General features: G+C 49.6%; 1 protein-coding gene across 1 annotated transcript in view; it reads right to left on the bottom strand.

The window, feature by feature from the left end:
• PDGFRB (platelet derived growth factor receptor beta) overlaps positions 1-20,405 on the bottom strand; it is a 228,772-nt gene that overhangs the window by 39,469 nt on the left and 168,898 nt on the right. Inside the window, exon 12 of the mRNA XM_075344366.1 lies at positions 15,497-15,629. Coding sequence (XP_075200481.1) covers positions 15,497-15,629 — 133 coding nt within the window. The remainder of the gene's footprint in view (positions 1-15,496; positions 15,630-20,405) is intronic.

Here is a 20,405-nt window from a genome sequence, read left to right as displayed (position 1 = left end):
ATTGTAACAACCCGTACAATAAAATTATCATATGATTTCATCCAAATTGGTAACAAATGGAGGAATAGTCCCCCCCATAATAAAACTCCGATTCCAAAGACGCCGTGTAAAATATAAAGAAAACAAGAATTAAATGACTTGTAAAAATGTTCCATGCTCTTTTGTGAATATAATATGACTGTTAGAGATTAGCAAATCATCACATTCTTGTTGTGTTTACATCTCTCCATCTCTCCATCCATCCATCTCTCCATCCATCCATCCCTCCATCCATCCATCCATCCATCTCTCCATCCATCCAGCCATCCATCCAGCCATCTCTCCATCCATCCATCCATCTCTCCATCCATCCATCCATCCATCCATCCATCCATCCCCCCATCCATCCATCTCTCCATCCATCCATCTCTCCATCCATCCATCTCTCCATCCATCCATCCATCTCTCTATCCATCTCCCCATCCATCCATCTCTCCATCCAGCCATCCATCCATCCATCTCTCCAGCCATCCATTCATCTCTCCAGCCATCCATCCATCTCTCCATCCATCTCTCCATCCATCCATCCATCTCTCCAGCCATCCATCCATCTATCTCTCCAGCCATCCATCCATCTATCTCTCCAGCCATCCATCCATCTATCTCTCCAGCCATCCATCCATCTATCTCTCCAGCCATCCATCCATCTATCTCTCCAGCCATCCATCCATCCATCTCTCCAGCCATCCATCCATCTATCTCTCCAGCCATCCATCCATCTATCTCTCCAGCCATCCATCCATCTATCTCTCCAGCCATCCATCCATCCATCTCTCCAGCCATCCATCCCTCTTTCCATTCTGCCATCCATTTCCCCATCCATCTCTCCATCCATCCATCCATCCATCCATCCATCTCTCCATCCATCCATCTCTCCATCCATCCATCCATCCATCTCTCCATCCATCCATCTCTCCATCCATCCATCTCTCCATCCATCCATCTCTCCATCCATCCATCTCTCCATCCATCCATCTCTCCATCCATCCATCCATCCATCTCTCCATCCATCCATTCATCTCTCCATCCATCCATTCATCTCTCCATCCATCCATCTCTCCATCCATCCATCTCTCCATCCATCCATCTCTCCATCCATCCATCTCTCCATCCATCCATCTCTCCATCCATCCATCTCTCCATCCATCCATCTCTCCATCCATCCATCTCTCCATCCATCCATCCATCTCTCCATCCATCAATCCATCTCTCCATCCATCCCCCCATCCATCCATCTCTCCAGCCATCCATCTTTCAATTCATCCATCCATTTCCCCATCCCTCCATCCATTTCCCCATCCATCCATTTCCCCATCCATCCCTCCATCTCTCCATCCATCCATCCATCTCTCCATCCATCCATCTCTCCATCCATTCATCTCTCCATCCATCCATCTCTCCATCCATCCATCTCTCCATCCATCCATCTCTCCATCCATCCATCTCTCCATCCATCCATCTTTCCATCCATCCGTCTCTCCCTCCATCCATCCATCTCTCCCTCCATCCATCCATCTCTCCCTCCATCCATCCATCTCTCCATCCATCCATCTCTCCCTCCATCCATCCATCTCTCCCTCCATCCATCCATCTCTCCCTCCATCCATCCATCTCTCCCTCCATCCATACATCTCTCCATCCATCTTTACAGTGCATTTTAAATTACAATACTGATCTGACTAAAGTGAGTTCTGTAATGCCATGTCATTATAGTCTGCACATGCGGCGCTTCCTGTGAGATGTAACACTCAGGGCTACACTGATGTGGGATTGAGCATTGGCAGTATACAGATCTCAATTAGCATCTCATCTAGATGTGATATTGAATCATGACAAGCCTGGCCAACGTGTGAAGAGAAATATATGCAGAAGGATTGGTTGTTAAATGCATATTCCGTGCTAATGCAACATGTAAATTCAAATGGGGTGGATGGATCCATCTGTCTATAGGTTTTTGTACATTGTACATATGGGGGCATGGCATAGCTCCCCCTTTTTTTAGGCTGTGCACCTTGTCTATTTAGTTTTTCCATGGGAAGGTGTGAAACAGTCATGTCTGGGTCCTGCTCTGCCCCGATATATTTGAGGCCTATTGCCTTGTAGAGAGGTGAACCACTGAAAACTGTATAGGTGTGTGCAGCACCGATACAGTTAAACTCTGCAGTAGAGCAGGGAGACATGATCTCAGTGCACTACCGCTCCCAGACGTCTAGATGAGGGGGGGGCGTAGAGAGGCGTGATGAGGGAATCATGCTGAGACTCTGCGTGCCCTGTCTTCTGGCAGACCCCTCAGGATTAGTGTTGAGCGGACCCAGATCCGCAAAATCCGGATCTGCGCGGTTTGAACGGCAGATCCGAGTCCGACCCGGAATTTCGGGTGCACGATCCGGGATATTTCTCTTTCTCCCTCGATCTCTCTCTCAATCTCAATACTGGGGGCCATGATACAGTATGGGAGGAATACTGGGAGCCATGATACAGTGTGGGAGAAATACTGGGGGCCATGATACAGCGTGGGGGAAATACAGTGTGGCGAAAATTCTGGGGGCCATATTACTGTATAGTGTGAGGGAAATACTGGGGACCATATTGCAGTGTAAGGGAAATATTGGGGACCATGTTACAGTTTGGGGGAAATATTGGGGGTCATATTATAGTGTGTGGATAATATTGGGAGCCATCCATGCAGTGGGAGAAATACTGCGAGTGGACCTATGGCAGTTTGGGTCGGACTTTAGTTAAAAGTTCGGTTCGAGACCCGGACACCATGTAAGTCAATGGGGACCTGAACTTCTGTACTGTAAAATGGTTGTAGTAAGGTCTGAGGGGCTGCAAAAGGAAACAAAATGAGATGTGGATAGGGAATAAATTAAAAATAAATAAATATATAAAAAATGACATGGGGTCCCACCTGTTTTTGATAACCATCGCAGGTAAAACGCAGGTGACCTGTGGGCTGCAAGCCTCAGCTGTCGGCTTTACCTGCACTGGTTATTGTAGAAGGGACCCCGCGCTGTTATTTTAAATTATTTAAATAATTAGAAAAATATCGGTGTGAGCTCCGCTCTATTTTTGATAACCAGCCATGGTAGGACTGACAGCTGGGGGCCGGTATTATCAGGGTGGGAAGGCCCAGGGTTATTTGGCCCTTCTCAACCTAAAAATAGCAGCTCGCAGTTTCCCAGAATTGGCGCATCCACTAGATGCACTAATTCTGGTGCTTTTCTCAGCTCTTTCTGATTGCCCTGGTGCATTGGCAATTGGGGTAATACTTGTGGGGTTGTGGGGTTTAGTTAGTGGGAGCAGACTGTAGAACGTTTGTGAGTCAGGAAATGGACGTGGAGGAGAGAGGTCCTGGGGTCTGGAGCTGGAGCAGCTCGTCCCAGGATCAGAAAAGAAGGAGTCTTAGAGCTATGGGAAGGGCGCCATCCATCCGTGGGCTGGTATCCACAGCCGGCATATCGGTGTTGAGGGACTTGGCCGCATAGGGGAACCGGTCCCTAGACTAGTGGAGAACAACCAGGCTCAACTAGTAAACCGGAGGCTGAGGTTTCTTCAAGTACCACTACCGCACACAACTCGATGAAAAGGTGACCACATAGGCCAAGGGACAAGGCAGGATAGCCACCGATCAAAAGGATCAGCAGACACCGGCTTGGGGCACTGTGTGTGTGGTGCTGGGCAGGTGGGAGAGGCCAGCACAGGAAGACGACCAGGGAAGGTACACAGAGGGGTGCACCAAATTGTGCCTCCGAACTATCCGGGAATTGACTGGGGCACATCACAGCAGGACTCAGCACTCCGAGGACAGCATTTCACTAGTCGTATAACCTGGCACTGCCAACTGTGAGTAAAGAACTTGTGACTGCATTCCTGTGTTGCCCAGTTATTGTCTGTGCCTTCGGCCTTGCACCCCGCTTTTACATCTCTACTCCATCGATAGCCCTGGGGTCCAGCTCTACCCTTGGAGAGCTATACCAACTCAGTTGCGTCACTACCGACCCCAAGGCAACTGAATAGCAGTGGCGGCACCTATCTTGCCGCATACTACGGGAGGCGTCACAAATCATCCCATGTAAATAATCCCCCAGCATCTTATTTTAAATGACACCGCCAGGATCACGGAGTCGGGCCCTGCCGTCGGGAAACCCTCCCAATAGAACTGGCCCGGTCTGAGTGCCCCATGGCCCTGGTGGGCGTGTCATCACCCACTTCACCCAGTTCCTGTGGATCCCACGGATACACCTTGGCCCGGTATAAAGATCAATAAAAAAAACTGAATCCAGCAAAGTGGGAAGATTGGAACCTGACCCAAATGGAGGATACTTTAGGATAAAACTTCAATTTTATTCTTCCATAATAATCAATTCAGCAGTCAGACCATCCAACAATATGTGCAAAAACTGGGATAGAAACCAACGCGTTTCAGCTATACACAGCCTTGAGGTCAGTGGTTTCTTTTGTATTAATAAATCTAAATTAAAATGGTCTAAATGTTTGAAAAAAATGGCTGCCGTAGCTACGTAAAATACTCTTAAAAAATTTGTATTCTGTGTCTTAAAGGTGAACAGGAATTTCAGGGGGTTGGTGGCCCTGTGGCTGGAAGATATCGGTGGGTTATTTCTGCCAGGACTCTGCAAAACTTACATCAAGGGGTTAAAGGGAATCTGTCACCAGGTATATTTGACCTCACCTGAGAGCAGCATGACGTAGGGGCAGAGACCCCGATTCCAGCAATGTATCACTTACTGAGCTGATTGCTGCAGTTTTGATAACATTGCTATTTTATCTGCTGCAGATCTACCAATGCTGAGCTCTGTATGACCCCACCCACACCACTGATTGGCTTCATTCTGCCCAAACGCAGAATCAGTGGAGGGGGCGGGGTTGAGAGAATTTGTGACTATTAAGGACTGCCTAGCATCAGGTTTATTAGTCCTTTTGTGATGTTATCAAAACTACAGCAAGTAGCCCAGTAAGTGATATATCACTGGAATCAGGGTCTCAGTCTGTACATTATGCTGCGGTCAGATTAAATGGAAAAAATATAATGACATATCCCTTTTAATACCGCTTCTATTGGGCGACCGCTTAGTGACGCTGCTGTGACACCGAACTAACTGCCCCCTTAGAAAAGGAGGCGGTTCGCCGGCAACAGCGACGTTGGTAAGTCCGTGTGACGGGTGTAAGCGATGTTGTGTGCCACGGGCAGCGATTTGCCTGTGGCGCACAACCAACGGGGGCGGGTATGCTCGCTAGCGTGTAAAGCGGCCTTTAGTCTGGCACTGGGTTCAGCAGAGATCCGGTCTCTATAATACAAGCAGAGCATAGAATTATAAGGCTCCTCCGTTATTTATTGGGGCTTCTTCCCAGAGGTTCTCTACCATCAATTATGGCTGCCTGGTAAAATGATACCTATCATCACCCCTACCATTAAGATTTAATAAGAAATATTGTGTGTTTTCTATGACTGTTTTATATTTGCCTTTCCTCGTTATACACTATTATAATTGTGAAATTATGTATTTTATTTGCAAATGTTTTCCATTATCCTGTAAATACTCATAGTGACCACACGGGGGCAGCATTTGCCTAGTCATCCACTTCTATCAGAAAAACCAGCGCCTGGCGGTAACGATAACCGGCTGCATTTATTAAACTATCTCCATCTCGCTGAAAGCAAAGGAGGGCATTTGCATTCTCGGTCTATACTTCTGCGCCGTCTCTGTTTCGATTGGCAGTAAAGTATAATTGGCAGCCTGCGGTAGAGTCGCTAATGAGCGGGTAACGGCTTGTAGAGAGCTGATGCTTTCATTCCTGAGCAGAGGTGGTGACAGCCGTATTTTTTAATAACAATATAAAATGAATATATAATGTACCGTTAAACCTGGCAGAGCGGAATAGTGTCAGGTGATTGCAGTTATTTGGCGGAAGTGTACCATTGGCAGTAAGCGACGGGCACAGATATAAAAAAGTAATGAAATGCGTGAGCATGACTATAAAACGAGAGGCGATAAGGATCAGATCAGCTACAATAGTCATGAATGGTGATTGAGTGGAAGTGAGTGTTATTCCAGAATCATAAAAAGGTTATTCTTCACCTGGGTATCAGATTCGTTTTATTGCCCCATTACCAGTTGAAGGGTTTTTCTCAAAATCACAATGCGATCTCTGTTTTCTGTACATACAGAATTAAAGAGGACTTTAGTATGTATGACCTATTTAAAGGATAGGTCATCAATGTCTGATTAGTGGTGGTGCGACAACCGGAACCCCCACCGATCACTGTTCCAGATACTACTCAGTTGCGGAGATGCACAGTTCCATCAACAGAGCGGTGACCATGGCCGGGTACTGCACATCTGCCTCCTATTGATTCGAATAGGGGGCAGACATCCATTACCTAGCTGTCATGGGTGTGTCACAGGTGTTTTTGGGCTGTAGAAAGTCACTTGCAGCACAGAATGCTCCCTGCCCAAACATTGTTTCAGCTGTCAGTATTCATTGGTATAGGTAGCTTTCCTGCTGGATTTATCCCTCCCCCCTATTAGACCCAGCGAGAGTTCGACTTCCACCCACCTGTTGACTATCAGTATTCCCTTGGTGTTTTATTACCCCTTTCTTCCTTGCTATGGGGCTGTGCTGGTGATATTTTCAGTTCCTTCAAGCGTTGCTGAACTCCTACCGGAGTCATTTAATGATAAGTAGTTCATGCTTTTTTATCCCTATGTGTTCTCCTTGTGTCTTCTTTAGTTGTTTATTGAGGTTGACGAAGAGCTCATCCCCTCCATTCCCTATTTAGGGCCCAGCACTAGGGATACCTAGGGTGAGGTATCTGGCTCGGCGCATATGTGCGGAACCTATCTAGGGTGGTGAGGGACCCCAGGGACCAGCAGTAGTTTTGGTCAGGGGTCACCATCTTCCCCTTCCCCTAGATACAGGGTTTCCCTTCCCTTCCCTTTCGTTGTGCACTTGGTACATCTCTGCACCTAGCGTGACACTAGCTACGGCCACTATTTGCGGCTCCACAACTGAGTAGTTCCAGCAGCCTCCAATACCGGGAACAGCTGATCGGAGGGTGTGCCGGGTGACACACTCCCACGATCAGACATTGATGACCTATTCTAAGGCTAGGCCATCAATGTTAAGAGCCTGGACAACCCCGTTAATCATGTATGTCAATACAACTTATTTGTAAATCTGCACTGATTTGCAGTTATCATCACTCTAAGGCCGGGGCCACATGGGGACTAATGTGATCCTCGCATGACACTCAGCTCACGCTGGCAGCACAGCAGGAGCCGAGTGTCATGTGAGTGTCACTGCGACTGAGGTCCGATCATGCGATCAGACCTCAGTTGCGGGGGACGGGCCGGCACTGAGGAGGGGAGGGCCAGCACTAAGGAGGGGCTGGCCAGCACGGAGGAGGAGGGAGGGATTTATCTCCCTCTCTCCTCCATCTCCGGCTATTGCCATTCTCGCCCTGCACTCTCAGTACACCGGTGTAACGTGAGTGCACGGCCATCTTTCTCTCGCCCCATAGACTTGAATGGGTGCGAGAGAAAGTCTCGCATTACACCTGCAGCATGCTGCGATTGTTTTCTCGGACCGATTAGGGCTGATTTTCATGCTGTGTGTCTTAGGCCTAATAATGACACCTGGGTTCTGTTCCCATCTGCTGCAACTGGATCCATATTCTACTAATACTCTAATATTCTAATCCTAATATTTTCAGTTGAGCATGCCCAGATGCATCTTATGATGTTGCCTAATAAAACATCTGACTGCCAAGAGATCATAAATAAAATGCCTGTGGTCCAGCCAGACTATTTTCAGTCCTGTGGATATGCCATAATTGTATAACACAGACATTTCCCAAAAAAACAGAGTTTGGTTGCTTTACGTATGTAAACCACTTGCGCGAGCATTGCTGTGTGCTTTGGTACGCTCGGTGCTCAGCCCAGTGCGAGCCACTTGTAGTGTTTGATCGGCTTGCCCTGGGGGTAATAAGAGCATGATCGGATGTAGTGTGCACCAAAAAAAGAAAAAACCCACCTACCCTCACCCGGAAGTGATCTGTTTATGGCTGGCTGCATGTGGGCAGAGACCTGATCTGCCCAATTAGTGACTTCCATTGGGGTTCAGGTCAAGTCCGGGTCCCAAACCGAACTTTACTAATAGTCCGGCTGAACCCACCGAACCAAACCTCCACGGGTCCGCTAAGCTCTACAAGTGATCCATAACGGTCACAAATGGCAGCCACGGATTGGATTGACTATAATTGGGACAGTGTGTTTCGGGTTTGTCGGGCCATAATTGTAAGGGGAAAGATGGTGCACCACACTATATTTTTTACCACTAAAACTGACCTTGCAACAGAGTAAAGAGGAAGATAAATGCAAAATAAATTAAATAAAATGAAAGAAAGTGTTGGTAGGTTTTCCAGACTTAAAAGGGTTATTCAGGAGGACATTAAGGGGTCTGTATTTTTCAAGAAACAGCGCCACACTTGTCCACGGGATTATTCCGGTACTGCAACTTCATCTCATTCAGAAGCTTGGGAAATGCTGCAGTACCGGACATTAAAGGAATAATAGTCTGGGTCAATGAATGGATATTCAAATAATAATCCATACGGCCAACGCATTTCTGGCACACATGCATATACATTGAGTAAGGGCACTTGATGCCAGAAATGCGTTGGTAATATGGAATTTTTATGGATTTTTTTATGGATTTACTATATCCATTATGAATAAGGTATTAAAGAAATATTAACATATATTTGTTGAGCTGGACCATTTTTTGTTTGGATTTACAAGTTGTGCCAGGCCTAGGTTCTGATAATACCTATCTATAGTGAGCTGGCTATGTTCATAGATACTTCCTATAAACAAACCCTATAAACTACTAAATTGTGCAAATATTGAATTACCATAACGTAAAACTGACCATATTACATTGTAACGGAATTAGTGACTGTTCAAACCAAGCTCAGGTACCCGGTTCACCCTTTGAATGGCAAAACAACTCCACCTACTTTATATTCCCACCCTCCTCTTCCTTGATTGACAGCCCTGGCTTTACAGGCGCCAATAAAGGACATAGATAGATGAATAAACAAGGAGATGGGAAGTAGCACTGATCTGTTTGACCACATGAAGGTGCACGGAGCGCGCCTGTGCTTGGTTTGAGCAGTCATTTTGTTCTTACAAACTCCCTTTAAGCGATGACCACTGATTCTAACATCAGCCCTAGAAAAAGTGATGAAGACATGTAGGATATGCAAAAATTATATTTTTACCTTACCGTTATAGCAAGCATATGCTTAACTACACTGACATTTACGGTGTGAACTAGGTGGGAGATTATTCCGGAGCCATATGTTTTTGAATCAAATATGTATAAATGCTAAAATTGTATAACAGCACAGATGTTTCTTCAATTTGGAGGCGATCTGTTGGCATTCACCGATGGGTACTGGCGCCTTCATATTCCACTAGAACCCAGCAGTATTTGCCTTATCTCTCGACGTGTAAAATGTCCTATGGGAGCATAGTATGATCTGAGCCCTGGGGGTACTTATGTAGATGTCACTTCATTCAATAGGGCATTAGCATACATAGGAGAAAGGAGACTGCATAGTAAAGAAGATTGCTATCGGAAGGGAGATTTGGACAGCTTCTTGCCGTCTTGTAGCACAGTGACAAATGAGGGCAACATTGTAGCCGCATGGTCTGAAGCATGGTCTGAAGCATGGTCTGAAGCATGGTCTGAAACATGGTCTGAAACATGGTCTGAAACATGGTCTGAAACATGGTCCTGAAACATGGTCCTGAAACATGGTCCTGAAACATGGTCCTGAAACATGGTCCTGAAACATGGTCCTGAAACATGGTCCTGAAACATGGTCTGCCACTAGGTGTCACAATGACTATGGGATAGTAGGAAACCGGGGCTCATACGCTGACCCTCAAGCTAGGGGGCCCTAAGCTATCCCTAATGTCAGGGATACTCTTAATGGTGGAGAGGCTTGAGTCTCCTTCCTGGCCCTGCTCCTGACCAGTCCTGAACTGATATGCCCTCCCTCTCCCCAGGGACGGACGGGACAGGAGTGAGAGAAATTCCCACAACCACAGAAATATACAGACAGGAGGAAACCAAAACTCTGTCACGCAGCGCGTGCGCACACACACACACACAGACACACACGTATTAGATAGTAAAAGATTAGGAGGAAAACAAGAGCAAGAAGGAAGCAATTAGATAACAGAGGTATACTTCACAACCGCTCCAAGCAAAAAGCAACACTTTCACCAGAGGGTCTGGGACACAAAAAGCTCAAAGACCAACACAGAATAAACTATAGCTGGCATGAGTAGAAGATTTAATCCAGCTTAAATAGGAGGGGAACCGATGTGATTGGCTTCCCCACCACATGTTATCAAAGGAGCCTCACAAGCAGACTAGCAGAGATTAACTCTTGCTAACCTGACTATGAATCAGCACACTTGACGCCCGAGCCTGCCTGTGTTGATCACAGACACTAGAGAAACCATGGGCAGAGTGTCAGAATCTGCAATGTGAACAAAGACCTTTTGTGCAAAACTCTGTGTGACACTAGGAAGTGAACCTCCTTGGAATAAAGGGACTACAGGATCTCCTGACCTTTGCTCCACATTGGCTTCTTCATAGATTTGAAGTGACCAGACAGGGAGGCCTCTGGCTGTGTAGTCGTGGCAGCACTATGGTGCAGGCACATCCCTGGCTTCATCACTTCTCCAGAGTTAAAACAGTGTGTGTCAGTGTCTTCGTTCTCCATTACACAAAAAGACTTCAGGCAGGAGTTGAATGCAATAAAAGAGAACATTTATTCAGCACAGTCCTATAATCCGAACAGCAGACAGTAAAGAAACAGGCAGTTGTAGACTTTCAGTGGAGCTGGGTACACCCTGACCAAACGCCACCTCGGGTGGGGATATGCCCTCCGTACTCTACTTCCTTCGGGCGCCCACTATTCAGCCAAGCATACACCGGACCCACACCGGCAGAATAGGCTCTGAGGTTGCGTCCACCTCCTTATCTCCGGTGTCCCGTGCTGTTTCGCTCACACTCTGCCCAAGTGCACACACTGCTGTCCCGGATCTCTCAGCTCGACAGACACTCCGGTAAAAACCACTCCGGTCAGCGGATCACGGCAATATTAGTGGAGCTGGGGACACTCTGACCAAACGTCACCTCGGGTGGGGATATGCCCTCCGTACTCTACTTCCTTCGGGCACCCACTATTCAGCCAAGCATACACCGGACCCACACCGGCAGAATAGGCTCTGAGGTTACGTCCACCTCCTCCTCTCTGGTGTCCCTTGATGTTCCGCTCACACTATCGCACTTGCCGCTGCAGATGCTCGCACTCCGCTGACCCGGATCTCTCTCCCCCACACACATTCAGACCTCGCCTAGATATCCGGCCGACTCCTCCTCCCCGGTGGCAACAGCCGTCCCACCCGGCCACTAGGGGGTGCCCTAACACATCACATAAAAACATAAAATTCAACACTTTTAATAATCACAATGCCGGGTAACTATGCTAAACTAGTAGGGGGTAGGCCCACCCACTACATGCCTCCCCTCTTAAAAATCCGAGCCTCCCGGCAAGGCTCTAAAACTTTAAACATAATAGCACATAAAAACCTTCTGGGTCAGTCCTCAACAGCGGCACCAGTTCAGCGGCGCTCCCGGTCTTTAGGGACGCTTAATGGCGCAACAGCGCTCCCGGTCTCTGGATAGCGCCCGGAGGCTTCAATAGCGCTCCCGGTCTTTGCTGGAGGTGCCCGGAGGCTTCAATAGCGCTCCCGGTCTTAGATGTGCGCCCGGAGGCTTCAATAGCGCTCCCGGTCTTAGATGTGCGCCCGGAGGCTTCAATAGCGCTCCCGGTCTTTGCTGGAGGGCAACAGGCCCGTAAAACTTTTCAACAAAAGCAACTTTCTGCCGGTTTACAACAATTCCGGTCTTCACAGGTGCTGGAGCGAACAGCTTACTCTGGGGGCCAGGCTCTCTTCCATTCTTCCGCTTGAGCCTGGATATAGGCCCCCAGAGATTGTCCTGGCTGGCGGCGAATCCGCCTGAAAGACACCGGAGCGTAGCACGGCTCCTCCGGCACAGCTGCCGCAGCACCTCTTGGCGGTGATGGCGTCTCTGCCCGGGACGGTGGTGGTGCGGCGGGCGACGCGTCCAGCATGAAAACTGGTTTGTTGTTGACATTTTGCGTCACCGCCACCACGGTTGGAAGCTTCTCCGGATCGAGGGCTGGCTCTGCCACTGTTTCCGGGGCAGCCGTCGGTACGCGCCGGGGTTGAGGAGGCGCGGCCGGTCTGGTACGGCTCTGTCGTCGCTCTTGCTGCTCCTCCCACGCAATCTCCTCCTGCCACTGCTCCGCTTCCCGGGTGGTGGGCATGCGGGAAACACACACCGCAAACAGACCGCGGCTACCTTTGTCCGGCAAGAAGCTGACTTTCTCGCCCGGCCACAGGGTATGGAGTCGCTTGGGGAGTCCTTCTACGTCCAGGTGAACTCGGTTGTAGAAGTAGTCATCCCCGGTCTCTACTTCACGGATGAATCCATACCCCTCCTGCTGGTTGAATTTAACAACCACCCCGGTCACAAACTGCTGGGCCATAGTCGTCGCCAACTCCGCAGGTTGCCCAAAGTTCTCCATCTCGGTTCTCAACGGAATCGCTGGTAATGGCGGTGGTGTCGACGCTGAGACTGGAGGAAGTGGAGGCGGGTCTTCGTTTCCCGCTCTTGAACAAACTCCACCCCCAGCCTTGCGCATCATCTCGACTCCTCCGCTGAGGTACTTCTTTTTCCTTTTCTTCGTCTTTAATGCCCTGGAGCTGGCGCCTCCCCTCTTTGGGCGGAGTACTCTGTCCTTTTTCTTCGGCGCCGGCCAGCCCCAGGCTCTTCTTTTGGCGCCAATTTTCCGCGCCTTCTCTTCCTCACAGATAACGGCCTCCTTGCCGCCATCTTGTACCCGGTCCAACGCTACGGGTACTAGGTTCTCTTCCCACCACGGGACTGGAAATCTTGTATCATGGTCCGGATCTTGTGCTTCAGGCACGACCTGATCTCCAGTCTCTTGGGTCCCTAGCAGGGGACTCGTATCCTGCCGACTACGCCACATGAAGTGACCAGACAGGGAGGCCTCTGGCTGTGTAGTCGTGGCAGCACTATGGTGCAGGCACATCCCTGGCTTCATCACTTCTCCAGAGTTAAAACAGTGTGTGTCAGTGTCTTCGTTCTCCATTACACAAAAAGACTTCAGGCAGGAGTTGAATGCAATAAAAGAGAACATTTATTCAGCACAGTCCTATAATCCGAACAGCAGACAGTAAAGAAACAGGCAGTTGTAGACTTTCAGTGGAGCTGGGTACACCCTGACCAAACGCCACCTCGGGTGGGGATATGCCCTCCGTACTCTACTTCCTTCGGGCGCCCACTATTCAGCCAAGCATACACCGGACCCACACCGGCAGAATAGGCTCTGAGGTTACGTCCACCTCCTCCTCTCTGGTGTCCCTTGATGTTCCGCTCACACTATCGCACTTGCCGCTGCAGATGCTCGCACTCCGCTGACCCGGATCTCTCTCCCCCACACACATTCAGACCTCGCCTAGATATCCGGCCGACTCCTCCTCCCCGGTGGCAACAGCCGTCCCACCCGGCCACTAGGGGGTGCCCTAACACATCACATAAAAACATAAAATTCAACACTTTTAATAATCACAATGCCGGGTAACTATGCTAAACTAGTAGGGGGTAGGCCCACCCACTACAGATTAATATTTTTGCATAACGCTTGTAAAAACAAACACTTTTGCCAATTACTGCTCATTTAAAATTTCCAGTCTTTCCTGCGAGATTAACACTTTTCTATAGCTGGTTATCTAAAGGGACCGACCACTGCTGCTGTCTAACTTGGAAGCACTATGCTGAAGCCATCTAGGATTAAGAGGTAACAGCTCACTCCAGGGATCCTGGACAGCTTCAAAACAGTGCTTACAAACTCAATTGAGAAGAACTTGCAGGCACTGCGCTTGTTTTGCACTTGTGGTTGGTCTACAAGGGAACAAACTGTAAACAAAAGATATAGTGTTAATATCTCAAGAAAGGGTGACATTTTTATTAAGCAGTAAATAATTACAAATTACTTGTATTTACAAGCACTATGCGACAACATCCATCTACAAAGATGGGAAAAACCCTTTATCTTGAGGATATTTTGGGTCTCTGAGTTAATGGTATTTGATTTCATAAGTGTAATAATGCAGAAAGCCGAGAATTAAAGGCTGAAGGCCATGATACTTCAAAGACCCTTTGGGTTGGGTCAATCTCATTGATTACCCAAGTCGATGAAAAATGTGTCCTCTGTTTTATAATGAAACTGCTCTTTGAGGATTTCCCCAATTACTAAAGTTGACAAAAGTTAAACCATATGAGTAGATGACCTTCAGGATTAGGGACTAGAGATGAGTGGACTTGTGGAAGTTTGGTGTCATGATCCAGGCCGGCTTTTCCCTGCTGTGGTTACACCCAGCTCTGGTCTGGTCATGTCAGGGGTTAATTTCCCTTGCCTCGTTCCAGATCCCAGGATGCTATATCTTGCTTCTCTACCTATGGTTCATGTGCCAGTAATATTTCTACCTTGTAGCTTGTATACTGGGTCTGGTGAGGGTTCCCGATCTTTCCTGCCTCCCTGTTACCATGCCCTGACCTGTACCCTTCCCCATTCGTCTGCCTGTCCCGGTCCCAGATTTCCCTCTCCTGTATGTTGTTTGTGTTTCCCTCTGCATTCCTGATTTCCCGGCTTCCGAATCGGTCCTGTTTTCTGACTTGATTTTGATCCTCCATTTACAGTGACTTGACTTTTCTGGCTAGACCCTGACTGCTTGACTACTCTATTGCCCCCTGGTAGTTCGTCTGTTAACTGCCTGCTGAAGTTACTCTGCTGTACTTCAGCTGCCTTTCAGTTACAGTGTGACTTTGTCTGTCCTTCACTACTCTGCTGCCACCTAGTGGTGAATACGCTGTACTACATCTTACTAGGCCTTTGTACAGCCTGACATTTGGTTTGGTGGATGCAGCCAGACTTGGTTTGGGTCCCGGACTTGACCTGAACCGAACAATGAATCTTGGGTTCTCTCCTCTCTATTAGGGATATTTGTGTGTTGAATGTGTATGCTATCTTATAGTATACAAAGTGTACAACTAAGTGTCTTACAGCAATATCATGGTCATAAAACGTCAAGTCAAGAGATCAATTGTCCCATTTATAAATGGGCTGCGATAACCACCTATGATTAGGAAAATATATACCTTACGTCTTGTTCTTTGGCCCAAGACCCCATATGGACAAGACCCATCCCTCCCAGCATGCATTGTACGCTTCAGCAATTACCTAGAACTAGTTTGTCTCTTGAAATTTCCCAGCTCGAGTCATATGGAAGCTGTAGAGGATCCACATAGATGTACTCATGTCCATCAGGACTGATCGACTCAATCACCTTCCACCGAATTTCATAACGTGGTTTCTGCAGATTTAATAATAAGAAATAAACAAATCTTTAAATGTGCAAGTTACAGGTCTTGATTGCGATCACTGAACTTATTGGTTGTATTTGCCGAGTATTCAATAGTTTGTCAGAGGTGGAATTTAAGAAGGTCAAGTGATGATAACCCTTTTGGTTTGGTTTGATTTCTTTTGGTCTGGAGAAAGGATTTGCTACATTGAAAACTGAACAAGAAAATATTATAAATATATAATAAATAAATATATAATCTCCTTTTCAAAAACATTCCGTTGGCTTCCAAAGATCTGTAGATTGATGCTGACGCTCCTTGTCAATGGCATCAGTCAGGTTATGTTTGGCATTCGTTGGGTAGACTCCTAGACCACAACACATACAGCAGAACAATTTTATGTCATTTATGGTTTTTGGCTTATTTGTCCTTCATCAGTTTCTTTTTTGCCAATACTAAAATGAGATCCAATTTGGAAAACATTGCAATAAAAGGCCAAGAAATGTGGGCAAACGATGAGCCATAACTGTCAGGGTGTGACTACGGCATTATTCTTCTATGCATCAACCACAGACAGTAAACTAACAAAAAAACTAAAAAAAAAACCCAAAAAACTAAAAATAAAAAAAATCAATGAACACTACTATTTTTCATTATTTTAAATTAGTAGTGTGAAGCCCCACAGGTGTTGTGTCGGTGCATTACCTTCAGGGACTCCACTCAGCTGGATCTGGTCACAGGTAGGAGATCTTCTTCTTGTCGTGACGCCACTCTCAGTATTGCGGTCAGTGGGGGGGGACCGCCACTGCAGGTTGAGGGACGCCTGGGGCTGATGGTGAGTGCAGTTAGTTGGAATAGCCCCCTGAGAGTGAGGCAAGCCCCAGGGCCCTGTGTAGATGTGTAGAACTACAAGGCGCAGAATGACTCAACACAGGCAGGATGTCTTTCAGGGTTTTTACTCACAGTTGATGGCAGGGTGAGTAACCCGGGCGTAGCTGGGATGAACCAAGTGGGAACCAGGTGTCCTTCAGGCTGACTTGTGAGGGTGACTACCAACTCGCCTTCCTTAGCCCTTGGTGGTTTGGGGTGACCCCGACTTTTAGTCCCTATGGGGGTCACCCAGGGAAGTTGCTGAAGCCTCACTCCCCTTCGTTTGCCGTTTGCTTGTCGCCTGGACCAGATCACTCCAGCTTCTTGCCTCCTGTGAGCTATGGGCCCTAACTGTGGCTACGTGGCTGCGGCTTTTTGTGGTGTTGTGGCGTGGGCTTTGAGAGCCCCACACCGGCAGGTTTAGCAAAAGAAAGCTGGATCTATCTCCGCTTCGGGATCTGCCGCCCGTTTGGGCCTGGTTCTCCCTAGCAGTCTCCTTACTTCCCACTCTGTGCTCTCTCTCTAGCTGGAGATGGGTTTCGGGTAGCACTCCTAGGTGACCGTTCTCCCCCGTCAGTAGCCACTGCGTGGGCGCTGTTAGACAGCAACAGCCCCACAGGTCTGCTCCTCACTGAGCCCTATGGAGTTCTGCTCTAACTGACTCACTGCCCCTCCTCTCCTGTTCTTGCCTACGCCACCTAGCAACCAGATTCTCTTACCACACCCCTTGAGAGGAGATGGAGGCTTTTGGCCCCCTCCACTATTCCAGTGAAGGTCAAGGCTTTTCCCCCTCCTGGGATCCCCAGGGGTCCTCTCATGGGTACATGTGTGAGACCTGATCACTATGCGCCTGTGTACCACACCCCGGTCAGCCTTCTGGATTACCTGTGTTGTACTGTCCCCAGCATGGGTGCAGTACTCAGTGGTGCCTGACCAGGTCAGGGGCGCCACATTCCCCCTTAGTTATCACCAGCACGTCCTCGGGCTGCAAGACAACATTTTAAAAATGCATAAAAACATTAAAACATGTAAAACATTTTTAAAAGCACCAGGTACCATACATCACCACCCTCCACCCACAAGTCCGTTAACCCACCCAAAACCCTTTCACGTTGGCCGCGGCTTCAGCCACTTCTGGCAGGATGTAGAGGCGGCTTACTTGGGCTGGTGGTTTCAGGGTATACCTGGCCTGGTGGATCCGCGCCTTCAGCCTCTTCTGGCAGGATGCAGAGGCGGCCTCCACAGTTGGTGCTGACCAGGTACCCTCTTTGTGGTGGAGAGCCAGGCCCCATAAACAGGCATGCTCTCTGGTTGCAGGTAAGCCAAGGCCCTATATACGGACGGGCTCCTCCTGGTTGCAGACGAGCCAAGCCCCTAAACAGGCTGACTCTGGTGGTGGTGGTGCCCTTTTGGTGTAACTATTTACACTGCGAGAGTTTGTGGCTATAGCCAGTTCATAGCCTTAAGGTTTATTTCTCACAATAGTTTTTGTGGGCACATTACTTGAACTTGAGAACGTTGCAAAACAAACTTTTCAAAACTTTAACTCTCTAACTGTTGACTTCTTACTTTCCTTTACTCCTCCATTTCAGGGCTTTGGCCTGTTGGGCTGCGGCACCTGCTGCTTTCTTGCTCTTTGTCGTCATCGGAGGTAGTTTCATCTGTAGGTTCCTTGTCTTTTCTTTCTTGATCTTCATCTGTTTCTTTATCTCTGTCTTTTCTTTCTTCTTTGGGACATGGTACTACATCTAGCGCGTACCAGCCTCTTTCGCCTTGATGCATGGTAAACTGCACTGTGTCTCCCATTCTCAGGTTCCTTCCAGGATGTCCTCTGGGCAAATTAGCTCTGACGTCTCTCCTATTGACAAAAATGCCTTCTTTGATACCAGGTGCAACGATGAATCCATATCCACTTCTCAAATTGAAATCCTCCACTACTCCTCTGCAAAGGGGTCCTCTGACCTGGGCTTTGGCTCTTCTCAGGAACCTTTTCTCCTGTAGGTCTCTGGCTGTGACTTCTCTCTGCTCTGGAGACTGTGGTGCAGGGGACAGCGTTGTTCTGTTGCGACGCCTGGTCTTGCGGGCTGGGTTCTGCTGGGCTGTTACCTCAATGCCTGCAGGGCCCCAGGTGAGGTTTCTGGGCTGGTCTTCATCAGCAGACGGTGTCAGGTCTTCCTCGTCCCAGCGGGAATATGGCAGCATCTCCGGCTCTGGGACTAGCACTGCTGCTGGCTCCTGAGTCAGCTCCTCAGTTTCCTGGCCTCCTCTCCCCCTTAGTTCTTCTTGGCACTCCTTTGGTGGCAGTGCTGGGGATGGGCTTTCTTCAGCAGGCTCAGGCAGGGGACTCTTTGGCGTGGTTGCTGCAGGGATTGCTGGAATCCTCTTGGGGGTGTGCGGAGGGAGCATGTACCGGTCCACCAACCATTGTGGAAACTTGGCCTCCATGTCAGCCTTCAGCCGCCAGTATTCGGGGTCCTCCCCCAGCGTGGGCTTTCCAGCAGGGACCTCTTTGGACTGGGGAGCGGTGTCTGCTCTGGCCTTGCAGGCCGGGGTAAATGGTGATGCAATCTCTTTGCGGGCCGCGCCCTGTATGGCGGCGGCCTGGTCTTGGCGGGCCGCGCCCGGCATGGCGGCGGCCTGGTCTTGGCGGGCCGCGCCCTGTTTGGCGGCGGCCTGGTCTTGGCGGGCCGCGCCCTGTATGGCGGCGGCCTGGATCGGCGTCGCAGCTGCGATGGGATCTGTGCAGGCTGGGCTGGGCGTCGCTGCAGGGACCGGGTCTTGGTGGGCCGAGCAGGGCATCGCTGCGGCGGCCGGGGCTTGGCGGGCCGCGCCTGGCGTGGCTGCGGCCTGGTTCAGCACCTCACTTGCGGCGCGGACGAGCGTTGCTGCGGCGGTGGGGTCTCGGCGGGCCGGGCCTAGCAGGGCGGCGGCCTGGGTCAGCGTTACGCCTGCGGCGCGGATGAGGGTCGCGGTGGCAGCCGGTTCTTTGCGGGCCGGACTGGGCGTTGCTGCAGGGACCGGGTCTTGGTGGGCCGAGCAGGGCATCGCTGCGGCCGCTGGGGCTTGGAAGGCCGCACCTGGCGTGGCTGCGGCCTGCTTCAGCGTCGCCGCACCGGACGCCTCTTCGGGGACCGCGGGCGTGGCAGCAGGGGTCGGGGCACTTGCGCTGGCCGGGGCATCACTCGACTCACCCACCGGTGGCAGCATCGGGGTCTGCGTCATCGCCGTCCTGTCTGGCACTCGGCGCGCGGCTCTCCTTTCATAGGCCCGAACCGCCGCGGTCATCTCCAGCATTTCCATTCGTTCTTCCCGGATCTGCTCCACGACCCGGGTCTCCAGTCGGTCGCAGAACTGGGCCAGCTCCCGATACCACCAGGCAGCGGAGCCCGGTTCTGGATTTCTGCGGTCAGACGCCATTTCTTCTGCACGACTCTCCAGCTGTGGACTCGCCGTTGCCTCTGATAGCAAGCTGTTCAGTTTCTGCTCTGCCTCTTTCAGCAGCTCCTCTCCCAGCAGCAGGCTTGTGGCTTCCTTTCTGTCCCGACGTCTCTGAACGCTTCCACTCTCATAGCTGGCAAGGTCAGAACTCTGCAGGGGATCTCTGGGTAGCCACACCTCTTCGTGGGCGGTAACTTCTCCCAGCGCGGGCTGCTGTTGTTTTTCAGCGCGCTTTTCATGGTGGCAATATGGCGGCGCTTCCAATTTTCCAAGCGGACCGCCCAGGCACATGGTCACCTGTCTGAACAGGTCTAGTCCTTATCCTGTTCGTGACGCCAGATGTGAAGCCCCACAGGTGTTGTGTCGGTGCATTACCTTCAGGGACTCCACTCAGCTGGATCTGGTCACAGGTAGGAGATCTTCTTCTTGTCGTGACGCCACTCTCAGTATTGCGGTCAGTGGGGGAGGACCGCCACTGC

The sequence above is a fragment of the Anomaloglossus baeobatrachus genome, chromosome 4 (genome assembly GCF_048569485.1).
Source record: "Anomaloglossus baeobatrachus isolate aAnoBae1 chromosome 4, aAnoBae1.hap1, whole genome shotgun sequence".
Classification (NCBI taxonomy): Eukaryota; Metazoa; Chordata; class Amphibia; order Anura; family Aromobatidae; genus Anomaloglossus; species Anomaloglossus baeobatrachus.
The sequence above is the reverse complement of the archived record's forward strand: the minus strand, read 5'-3'. Positions and strand labels throughout refer to the sequence as shown.